Source organism: Entelurus aequoreus, linkage group LG01, assembly GCF_033978785.1.
Source record: "Entelurus aequoreus isolate RoL-2023_Sb linkage group LG01, RoL_Eaeq_v1.1, whole genome shotgun sequence".
NCBI classification, from domain to species: Eukaryota; Metazoa; Chordata; class Actinopteri; order Syngnathiformes; family Syngnathidae; genus Entelurus; species Entelurus aequoreus.
Window position 1 is genome coordinate 77,133,900 of NC_084731.1, and position 12,268 is coordinate 77,146,167.

The 12,268-nt window shown below is 39.4% G+C and overlaps 1 protein-coding gene across 4 annotated transcripts in view; it reads left to right on the top strand.

The window, feature by feature from the left end:
- Positions 1–12,268, top strand: part of LOC133657411 (uncharacterized) — a 15,198-nt gene continuing 2,930 nt past the window's right edge. Inside the window, exons 1-3 of one of the 4 annotated variants that reach the window (XM_062058721.1) lie at positions 1–330; positions 1,828–1,940; positions 2,002–2,148. In XM_062058721.1, coding sequence (XP_061914705.1) covers positions 283–330; positions 1,828–1,940; positions 2,002–2,148 — 308 coding nt within the window. In that variant the 5' untranslated portion in view covers positions 1–282. The remainder of the gene's footprint in view (positions 331–1,827; positions 1,941–2,001; positions 2,149–12,268) is intronic. The other 3 variants (XM_062058730.1, XM_062058738.1, XM_062058746.1) reach the window with 3 other exon arrangements.

Consider the following 12,268-nt stretch of genomic DNA (forward strand, 5'->3'; position numbering starts at 1 on the left):
CCATGCGCAGAGTTGCGAGGCGGTGGGTGACGTCACATGACAAGGGTGACGTTTGATGATGTCAAGGTGCATCGCGTCAAATGACAGCGCTGCAGTTTGTTGTATAAACTTGATGTCCTGACGAGGCGGTCAACTGTTTTTTTTTTTTTTTTCCTCCCCTCTTCCCTGCTCCCTCCCCCAAAAGACTCCAAGAGTAGGCGAGGTGTTGCGTTTAAGACTCCACATTGAAATGGTTTTAACCAAGGGAGGACATTTGCTTCATTCTTCTATTGAAACACAAACATGAATATCGATCAGAAGCGGAGATCAGTTTACTCCCAGAATGATGAGGTAAGTCAGCGACACACACACTCCTGCACGCATATGTATGTATACGTTTTAATGAGAACGCTAAATAAGTTGTTCACTGTGTATGTTATAAAAACAATATACTTGTATTACTACTGCTACCACTTGCATAACGTTAATATTTATGTTGACGTTCAGTGTTCCAATATTCGTGAACGCACCGCGCCTTAGATGTGATTGGTAGAGAATGAGGAAGTGTTTTTGTCAGAACTTTAACAAAAACATGACACAAACAGTCAGTATAATTCAGAACGGCGACATTATAAAGAAACAAAATCTTCAATAATGTTTCCCCATAAAATTACTTTTGTTACGACTGGCTGCTGTTATTGTTTATATTAATATTCTAAATCTCCTTGTTTGTGAACGTAAACGTGATTGGTCGAGAACGAGGAAGTGCTTTTGTCAGAACTTTATTTCAACAACAATATTTAACAAGTCCGACTTCCCAGTACCGGTGGAATAACATCCATCCATCCATTTTCTACCGCTTGTCCCTTTCGCCGTCTGTCAAATTTGCAACAATATTAACGTAAACAAATTCTTTCTATTTTCTAAATGTGGGCATTCACTAATTTCCAGGCTTTTTTGCAATAATCCAAGTTACCTAGTGTAAAAGTACATACAGCGAAAAGAAAGATTTATTTTCAGAATTAAATAAAATTATTTGGTTGAAATGACATTTTTTTAAATTGAAAATTAATTCTAAAAGCTATTAGTAAGTCATAATCAGTAAAACAGAAACTTTAGTCAAGAATATGAGAACTTGTTTCTATTTGTTTTTTTTCCCATTAATTTTCCATCTCTTGTACGTACATTTTCTTTCCATATTAGTTTTATTTACTGTTTGTTCTGAAAAAAACCGTAACGTAGACATTTAAAAAAAAAAGAAGCCATATTTGTTGTAGTAAATGTTCTATTTTGTTAAATAAAAGTAAAACAATTTTTTATTTTAAATAACTTTATTAAAATAACAAACAATAAATCAGTGCAATCGCAATAAAAGTATGAGCGCAATAGAAAAGTATACATAATATCTGCTATTAAACAAAAGGGCAAATATATTTGAAAAAAAGCTTTTTCCACGAATAAAATTGACAAAATGAGTATTGTTTGTCATCATTTTAAGGGATTTGAAATGAAGTTTTTTTTAAAAAACATTTATGTTTTTTGAGGGAGTTTTTGTACATTTATGGACAAGGAACTTTACAAGACTGTGTGTGACAATAGACAGATTCCTTTATTGTCATTGTAAATAAATACATTTGATTTAAAGCACAAGGTGAAACAGGGCCTATAAGAAGTATATTAAATCAATAGTTATTAATAAATATGTTAGGGATTTTCATACCTACCATTCTCCTTTGTTTGACTAATTTCACTTGATCAAACTTTTTCTAACATTCCACACTACAAAACAATACAAGTATGTATGATTTGTGCTGATATCGTATCATTCATTGTTTGTTTTCCTCCCAGCAGTCCCCAATTGAACCTGACTTACTGAGGTGCAGCAACCTGAACATGCCCCTGCTGGCGTCAGAGTTCTTCAAAAGCGAATTACAGCTGCACCTGGATGGCATAACTACCGAGTAAGTAGACCGACAACTCAACACACATGGCGGCCTGACGAGCACTCATATCCCCCGGCAGGACGTGGGACTTAATCGAGTACGGCCACTTTGACTGCAATGCGTTCATGGTGCTGTTGAAAATGTGGCAAAGTATCCTGTACAAAATCTCCCAAGAAGTGCTGGTCGTTGTGGTGCCTCAGGTGGAAGAACACGCACACATCATCGAGTGAGTGCACGCAGAGAACCAACAAAACATGCACCTGCTTTGTTTTGCCCACCTTTCACAATCCTGTTGTGAGACAACTCTTTGGCCTTTTAAATAGTTGAACAAAAGGCCAGAAAGAGGGCGGTTCTACATGCCTTCTAAATAGTGAAAAACTGCTAGTAAGTGGCGGTTCTACATGCCTTCTAAATAGGGAAAAACTGTTAGTAAGTGGCGATTCTACATGCTTTCTAAATAGTGGAAAACTGCTAGTAAGTGGCGGTTCTACATGCCTTCTAAATAGTGAAAAACTGCTAGTAAGTGGCGGTTCTACATGCCTTCTAAATAGGGAAAAACTGTTAGTAAGTGGCGATTCTACATGCTTTCTAAATAGTGGAAAACTGCTAGTAAGTGGCGGTTCTACATGCCTTCTAAATAGTGACAAACTGCTAGCAAGTCACGGTTCTATATGCCTTCTAAATAGTGGAAAACTGCTAGTAAGTGGCGGTTCTACATGCCGTCTAAATAGTGAAAAACTGCTAGTAAGTGGCGGTTCTATATGCCTTCTAAATAGTGGAAAACTGCTAGTAAGTGGCTGTTCTACAAGCCTCCTAAATAGTGAAAAACTGCTAGTAAGTGGCGGTTGTACATGCCTTCTAAATAGTGACAAACTGCTAGCAAGTCACGGTTCTATATGTCTTTTAAATAGTGGATAACTGCTAGTAAGTGGCGGTTCTACAAGCCTCCTAAATAGTGGAAAACTGCTAGTAAGTGGCGGTTCTACATGCCTTTTACATAGTGAAAAACTGCTAGTAAGTGGCGGTTCTATATGCCTTCTAAATAGTGACAAAATGCTAGCAAGTCACGGTTCTATATGCCTTCTAAATAGTGGAAAACTGCTAGTAAGTGGCGGTTCTACATGCCTTCTAATTAGTGAAAAACTGCTAGTAAGTGGCGGTTCTATATGCCTTCTAAATAGTGGAAAACTGCTAGTAAGTGGCTGTTCTACAAGCCTCCTAAATAGTGAAAAACTGCTAGTGAGTGGCAGTTCTACATGCCTTCTACATAGTGAAAAACTGCTAGCAAGTCCCGGTTCTATATACCTTTTTAAATAGTGGAAAACTACTAGTAAGTGGCGGTTCTACATGCCTTCTAAATAGTGAAAAACTGCTAACAAGTCACGGTTCTATATGCCTTCTAAATAGTGGAAAACTGCCAGTAAGTGGCTGTTCTACAAGCCTCCTAAATAGTGGAAAACTGCTAGTAAGTGGAGGTTCTACATGCCTTCTAAATAGTGAGAAACTGCCAGCAAGTGGCGGTTCTACATGCCTTCTAAATAGTGAAAACTACTAGTAAGTGAAGGTTCTATATGCCTTCTAAATAGTGAAAAACTGCTAGTAAGTGGCGGTTCTACATGCCTTCTAAATAGTGAAAAACTGCTAGTAAGTGGTGGTTCTACATGCCTTCTAAATAGTGAAAAACTGCTAGCAAGTGGCGGTTCTACATGCCTTCTAAATAGTGAAAAACTGCTAGCAAGTGGCGGTTCTACATGCCTTCTAAATAGTGAAAACTGCTAGTAAGTGAAGGTTCTATATGCCTTCTAAATAGTGAAAACTGCTAGTAAGTGGCGGTTCTACATGCCTTCTAAATAATGAAAAACTGATAGTAAGAGGTAACTTTATGTACCTCTTAGAGGAAAAACTGTTAGCAAGTTGCGGTATACCTTTTTAAATAGTAAAAACTGCTAGCAAGTGGCGGTTCTACATGCCTTCTAAATAGCGAAAAACCGCTACCAAGAGGTGGATTTATGTACCTCTTAGTGAGACACTGCTAGCAACTGGCGGTTCTACATGCCTTCTAAATAGTGAAAAACTGCTAGTAAGTGGCGGTTCTACATGCCTTCTACATAGTGAAAAACCGCTAGTAAGTGGCGGTTCTATATGCCTTCTAAATAGTGACAAACTGCATGAAAGTCACGGTTCTATATGCCTTCTAAATAGTGGAAAACTGCTAGTAAGTGGCTGTTCTACAAGCCTCCTAAATAGTGAAAAACTGCTAGTAAGTGGCGGTTCTACATGCCTTCTACATAGTGAAAAACTGCTAGCAAGTCCCGGTTCTATATACCTTTTTAAATAGTGGAAAACTACTAGTAAGTGGCGGTTCTACATGCCTTCTAAATAGTGAAAAACTGCTAACAAGTCACGGTTCTATATGCCTTCTAAATAGTGGAAAACTGCTAGTAAGTGGCTGTTCTACAAGCCTCCTAAATAGTGGAAAACTGCTAGTAAGTGGCGGTTCTACATGCCTTCTAAATAGTGAAAAACTGCTAGTAAGTGGCGGTTCTACATGCCTTCTAAAAAGTGAAAACTGCTAGTAAGTGAAGGTTCTATATGCCTTCTAAATAGTGAAAAAACTGCTAGTAAGTGGCGGTTCTACATGCCTTCTAAATAGTGAAAAACTGATAGTAAGAGGTAACTTTATATACTTCTTAGAGGAAAAACTGCTAGCAAGTTGTGGTTCTATATACCTTTTTAAATAGTAAAAACTGCTAGCAAGTGGCGGTTCTACATGCCTTCTAAATAGCGAAAAACCGCTAGCAAGAGGTGGATTTATGTACCTCTTAGTGAGAAACTGCTAGTAAGTGAAGGTTCTATAAGCCTTCTAAATACTGCTAGTAAGTGGCGGTTCAACATGCCTTCTAAACAGTGAAAAACTGCTAGTAAGTGGCAGTTCTACATGCCTTCTAAATAGTGAAAAAGTGCTAGTAAGTGGCGGTTCTACATACCTTCTAAATAATGAAAAACTGCTAGTAGGTGGCGGTTCTATATGCCTTCTAAATAGTGGAAAATTGCTAGTAAGTGGCGGTTCTACTTGCCTTCCAAATAATGAAAAACTGCTAGTAGGTGGCGGTTCTATATGCCTTCTAAATAGTGGAAAATTGCTAGTAAGTGGCGGTTCTACATGCCTTCTAAATAATGAAACTGCTAGCAAGTGGCGGTTCTACATGCCTTCTAAATAGTAAAAAACTGCTAGCAAGTGGCGGTTCTATATGCCTTCTAAATAGTGAAAAACTGCTAGTAAGTGGCGGTTCTACATACATTCTAAAAAGTGAAAAACTGCTAGTAAGTGGCGGTTCTACATGCCTTCTAAATAGTGAAAACTGCTAGTAAGTGAAGGTTCTATATGCCTTCTAAATAGTGAAAAACTGCTAGTAAGTGGCGGTTCTACATGCCTTCTAAACAGTGAAAAACTGCTAGTAAGTGGCGGTTCTACATGCTTTCTAAATAGCGAAAAACTGCTAGTAAGTGGCGGTTCTACATGCCTTCTAAATAGTGAAAAACTGATAGTAAAAGGTAACTTTATGTACCTCTTAGATGAAAAACTGCTAGCAAGTTGCGGTTCTATATACCTTTTTAAATAGTGAAAACTGCTAGCAAGTGGCGGTTCTACATGCCTTCTAAATAGTTAAAAACTGCTAGTAGGTGGCGGTACTATATGCCTTCTACATAGTGACAAACTGATATTAAATTGCGGTTCTATATGCCTTCTAAATATAGAAAAACTGCTAGCAAGTGTCTGTTCTACATGCCTTCTAAATAGTGAAAAACTGCTAGTAAGTGGCTGTTCTACAAGCCTCCTAAATAGTGAAAAACTGCTAGTAAGTGGTGGTTCTACATGCCTTCTAAATAGTGAAAAACTGCTAGTAAGTGGTGGTTGTACATGCCTTCTAAATAGTGAAAAACTGCTAGCAAGTGTCGGTTCCACATGCCTTCTAAATAGTGAAAAACTGCTAGTAAGTGGCTGTTCTACAAGCCTCCTAAATAGTGAAAAACTGCTAGTAAGTGGTGGTTGTACATGCCTTCTAAATAGTGAAAACTGCTAGTAAGTGGTGGTTGTACATGCCTTCTAAATAGTGAAAAACGGCTAGCAAGTGTCGGTTCCACATGCCTTCTAAATAGTGAAAAACTGCTAGTAAGTGGCGGTTCTACATGCCTTCTAAATAGTGAAAAACTGCTAGTAAGTGGTGGTTCTACATGCCTTCTAAATAGTGAAAAACTGCTAGTAAGTGGTGGTTCTACATGTCTTCTAAATAGTGGCAAACTGCTAGCAAGTCCCGGTTCTATTTGCCTTCTAAATAGTGGAAAACTGCCAGTAAGTGGCTGTTCTACATGCCTTCTAAATAGTGAAAAACTGCTAGTAAGTGGCGGTTCTACATGCCTTCTAAATAATGAAAAACTGATAGTAAGAGGTAACTTTATGTACCTCTTAGAGGAAAAACTGCTAGCAAGTGGCAGTTCTATATACCTTTTTAAATAGTGAAAACTGCTAGCAAGTGGCGGTTCTACATGCCTTCTAAATAGTGAAAAACTGCTAGTAAGTGGTGGTTCTACATGTCTTCTAAATAGTGACAAACTGCTAGCAAGTCCCGGTTCTATTTGCCTTCTAAATAGTGGAAAACTGCTAGTAAGTGGCTGTTCTACAAGCCTCCTAAATAGTGAAAAACTGCTAGTAAGTGGCGGTTCTACATGCCTTCTACATAGTGAAAAACTGCTAGCAAGTCCCGGTTCTATATACCTTTTTAAATAGTGGAAAACTACTAGTAAGTGGCGGTTCTACATGCCTTCTAAATAGTGAAAAACTGCTAACAAGTCACGGTTCTATATACCTTCTAAATAGTGGAAAACTGCTAGTAAGTGGCTGTTCTACAAGCCTCCTAAATAGTGGAAAACTGCTAGTAAGTGGCGGTTCTACATGCCTTCTAAATAGTGAAAAACTGCTAGTAAGTGGCGGTTCTACATGCCTTCTAAAAAGTGAAAACTGCTAGTAAGTGAAGGTTCTATATGCCTTCTAAATAGTGAAAAAACTGCTAGTAAGTGGCGGTTCTACATGCCTTCTAAATAGTGAAAAACTGATAGTAAGAGGTAACTTTATATACTTCTTAGAGGAAAAACTGCTAGCAAGTTGTGGTTCTATATACCTTTTTAAATAGTAAAAACTGCTAGCAAGTGGCGGTTCTACATGCCTTCTAAATAGCGAAAAACCGCTAGCAAGAGGTGGATTTATGTACCTCTTAGTGAGAAACTGCTAGTAAGTGAAGGTTCTATAAGCCTTCTAAATACTGAAAAACTGCTAGTAAGTGGCGGTTCAACATGCCTTCTAAACAGTGAAAAACTGCTAGTAAGTGGCAGTTCTACATGCCTTCTAAATAGTGAAAAACTGCTAGTAAGTGGCGGTTCTACATGCCTTCTAAATAATGAAAAACTGCTAGTAGGTGGCGGTTCTATATGCCTTCTAAATAGTGAAAAACTGCTAGTAAGTGGCGGTTCTACATGCCTTCTAAATAATGAAACTGCTAGCAAGTGGCGGTTCTACATGCCTTCTAAATAGTAAAAAACTGCTAGCAAGTGGCGGTTCTATATGCCTTCTAAATAGTGAAAAACTGCTAGTAAGTGGCGGTTCTACATGCCTTCTAAAAAGTGAAAAACTGCTAGTAAGTGGCGGTTCTACATGCCTTCTAAATAGTGAAAACTGCTAGTAAGTGAAGGTTCTATATGCCTTCTAAATAGTGAAAAAACTGCTAGTAAGTGGCGGTTCTACATGCCTTCTAAACGGTGAAAAACTGCTAGTAAGTGGCGGTTCTACATGCCTTCTAAATAGCGAAAAACTGCTAGTAAGTGGCGGTTCTACATGCCTTCTAAATAGTGAAAAACTGATAGTAAAAGGTAACTTTATGTACCTCTTAGATGAAAAACTGCTAGCAAGTTGCGGTTCTATATACCTTTTTAAATAGTGAAAACTGCTAGCAAGTGGCGGTTCTACATGCCTTCTAAATAGTTAAAAACTGCTAGTAGGTGGCGGTACTATATGCCTTCTACATAGTGACAAACTGATATTAAATTGCGGTTCTATATGCCTTCTAAATATAGAAAAACTGCTAGCAAGTGTCTGTTCTACATGCCTTCTAAATAGTGAAAAACTGCTAGTAAGTGGCTGTTCTACAAGCCTCCTAAATGGTGAAAAACTGCTAGTAAGTGGTGGTTCTACATGCCTTCTAAATAGTGAAAAACTGCTAGTAAGTGGTGGTTGTACATGCCTTCTAAATAGTGAAAAACTGCTAGCAAGTGTCGGTTCCACATGCCTTCTAAATAGTGAAAAACTGCTAGTAAGTGGCTGTTCTACAAGCCTCCTAAATAGTGAAAAACTGCTAGTAAGTGGTGGTTGTACATGCCTTCTAAATAGTGAAAACTGCTAGTAAGTGGTGGTTGTACATGCCTTCTAAATAGTGAAAAACGGCTAGCAAGTGTCGGTTCCACATGCCTTCTAAATAGTGAAAAACTGCTAGCAAGTGGCAGTTCTATATACCTTTTTAAATAGTGAAAACTGCTAGCAAGTGGCGGTTCTACATGCCTTCTAAATAGTGAAAAACTGCTAGTAAGTGGTGGTTCTACATGTCTTCTAAATAGTGACAAACTGCTAGCAAGTCCCGGTTCTATTTGCCTTCTAAATAGTGGAAAACTGCCAGTAAGTGGCTGTTCTACATGCCTTCTAAATAGTGAAAAACTGCTAGTAAGTGGCGGTTCTACATGCCTTCTAAATAATGAAAAACTTATAGTAAGAGGTAACTTTACGTACCTCTTAGAGGAAAAACTGCTAGCAAGTGGCAGTTCTATATACCTTTTTAAATAGTGAAAACTGCTAGCAAGTGGCGGTTCTACATGCCTTCTAAATAGTGAAAAACTGCTAACAAGAGGTGGCCTTATGTACCTCGAAGTGAAAAACTGCTAACAAGTGGCGGTTCTACATGCCTTCTAAATAGGGGAAAAACCGCTAGCAAGAGGTGGATTTATGTACTTCTTAGTGAGAAACTGCTAGCAAGTGGCAGTTCTATATACCTTTTTAAATAGTGAAAAACTGCTAGCAAGTGGCGGTTCTACATGCCTTCTAAATAGTGAGAAACTGCTAGCAAGTGGCGGTTCTACATGCCTTCTAAATAGTGAAAAACTGCTAGTAAGTGGCGGTTCTATATGCCTTCTAATTAGTGAAAAACTGCTGGCAAAAGGCGCTTTTCTGTGGCTTCTGAATAGTGAAGATCAGCTAGCAAAATACATTATTGGGGACGGCATGGCGAGGTGGGTAGAACGGCCGTGGCAGCAACTTGAGGGTTCCAGGTTCGATCCCCATCACTGCCGTTGTGTCCTTAGGCAAGACACTTCACCCTTGCTCCCGATTCTTAGCACTTAAAAATACATGTTTGTAGTAACATATATAGTTACAACAATTTAGCATTATGCTTGTGTTCAATTACATACACCAAGTGTGGTTATCCTAAACATTCCTGCCACATCATTTTACACACTATTGCAAGTCTTTTTTCTTTTGGACATATACCGCAATATCGTACAGTGTGGTTTTGATATCATTATATCCCTACGAAGCATCATGCAGCAGTATTGCCAAGTTGCTGAATAAGAAACTAGAAAAATGATAAAACAATCACTTACTGTACAATGTCTGCTCTCACTGGAATGACGACTGTTGTTTAAATCTTCCTGTTTAGATGGGGGGAAAAAAGTGCCGCAAACAAGCATCTTTTTGTGTCTTTCTTGCCTTTTCCGGGTCTCAGGCCTCGTTCACACTGCAGGTCAATTCCCATTTTGTTGCCCATATGCGACCTGTATCGCATTTTTTCATGTCAGTGTGAACAGTGCAATTCCAATTTTTTTCATATCCGACCCAGGCCTCTTTGGTATGTGGAAATAATTTGTATATATATGCGATGCGTCCTCAATGTGAAGGCCCCAGCACTCAGGTCGCATTCATCCGACTAGAACGTCATCAAAAACAAATAAGCATCACCATTATTGGCCAAAATAGATGGCTACAAAATAAATAACGGACCAGAAAACATGTGAAAATTAAATGTTTTAAGAACTCACATGAAAGTTCCACCTCTCGTCTTCGACTGCATCAAAGCAAAATATCCCGTAAACCTGCGAGAGCCAAAATTCTTGTCCCCTTCCTTCTTAAATCTTCTACATGTAATAATTTGGTTCAGAAAATTATGACTTTTAATTGCACAAATGTCCACAAATGCGCCAGCACTGAGACCGACTAGAGCTGAAGCCATTCTTACTTCCGTAGCCACTGCAGTGCGTGTGACGGCACGACTGTATGCGGGTCAGATTGCATTCACATTACCAATGTAATATTAAGAGAGCAGTAGAAAGATCTGAATTGGACATCCGACCCTGCAGTGTGAACGTAGTTGGATCTCAAAGGTGACCAACTTCTCGTTTTATGTCCACAACCTTCTGCTATCCAGGTGACAGGCGTGATTTATAATCTAGAATTAACTTTCACCAGCTCAGAGGCGATGCAGCAGCTCACCGGCTCAATATGTCAATGGGTGAGGGCCGACATCCGGGCAACTGAGCTACATACGGGTTCTTCGAGCCATAGCAACCAGACTGGCGTTGAAAACAAACCGTTGCCACTACTCTTTAACCTGTCGACCTACGCTGGTTAAAACCGTCATTCTGCCTCCAAAATGCCGAAAAACTGTGTTGTTTTTGGTTGTGCTAACCACAACTGGAAACAGGGAAAACAAAGGTTGTATTTTGTTCTGCCAAGGCGTGATAAAAGCCCACAGAGACGAGACAAATGGCTCGCAGCTTTGCACTGGGAAACGAGGACGGTTCTCACTGGAGTCCCCCAAAGTCCCGGGTCGTGTGTTCGGATCACTTCATTTCTGGTAAATATAAGGAACAAAAATCCACCTTCTTAACCACAACTTGGCTATACGTCCGTGCTAATGTTGTACTTGTTGAATTTGTACCTTATAACGTTCGACAGCTGAAGTTGTTGTTGTACAAAAATAACATGCGGTATATACTATATAGTCTATAGCCTAGCTAGCTATTTTCGAAAACCGGACAACGAGAGGATACCAAAGGCAGCGTTAAGATGGACACCACCGGGAAAACGTAAGCCAGGGTGGCCAAAGAACACCTGGCGAAGAACAGTTGAAGGGGAGCTGAAAGAGATGAAGCTTACATGGGGCGAGGCACAGAGACGAGCACAGCAGCGAGATGAATGGCGTCGAGTCGTCGAAGCCTTATTTCCCATCCGGGAAGAAGAGGATTAAGTTAAGTAATATACTATATAGTCTATAGACTAGCTAGCTATTTTCGAAAACCGGTTTCGTTTAAATTTGCACTTAACAGTTGGGTTTTTAAAAACCAAAAAACCCTATAATTTTCATGTTGCCATTCAATACATGTAGCCCTCAAATCTCTCAATATTTTATGCACTAACACTTAATCTTGTTGTTGATAACTTCCGCGTCTCTTTCTTAGTAGTGCGCAGGCTAAGCTAACTAGCAAGCTAAGCTAAGCCTGAGAAGCTTTAAAGTTCACTGAGACGAGTCTGACGCAAATAATACATTTTCGTTTTTTCACACGATATGCGAATAAGTAAAAATGCCTAAATGAAGGATTTAACGCAGACTTCCAAGCCACAACGCTCGTTAAATGCTTTTTCTGTCAATGCTGTGTTCGCTGCGAGCTGGTTTGTTTTCAACGAATTCCCGGTTGCTAGGGGATTGGTAGGCGGAAGTGACGTAGGTCCGCCCTCACCCATATAGCAGCATAAGCTAGTTAGCGGGCCTACTGAAACCCACTACTACCGACCACGCAGTCTGATAGTTTATATATCAATGATGAAATCTTAACATTGAAACACATGCCAATACGGCCGGGTTAACTTATAAAGTGAAATTTTAAAATTCCCGCCACACTTCCGGTTGAAAATCTCCTTTGGATATGATTTATGCGCGTGACGTCATAAAATGCACGGAAGTGTTTGGGCCCTATTGGACACAATACACAAAGCTCTGTTTTCTTCGACAAAATTCCACAGTATTCTGGACATCTGTGTTGGTGAATCTTTTGCAATTTGTTTAATGAACAATGGAGGCTGCAAAGAAGAACGTTGTAGGTGGGATCGATCGGTGTCTTAGCGGCTAAGTACAATACTTACAGCAACACAACAAGGACTACTTACCCTGATAGAAGACGCCTAGCTGATGCTTGCCGCCAAACCCACGGATGAAGTCCTTCGTCGCGCCGTTGATTGCTGGAACGCA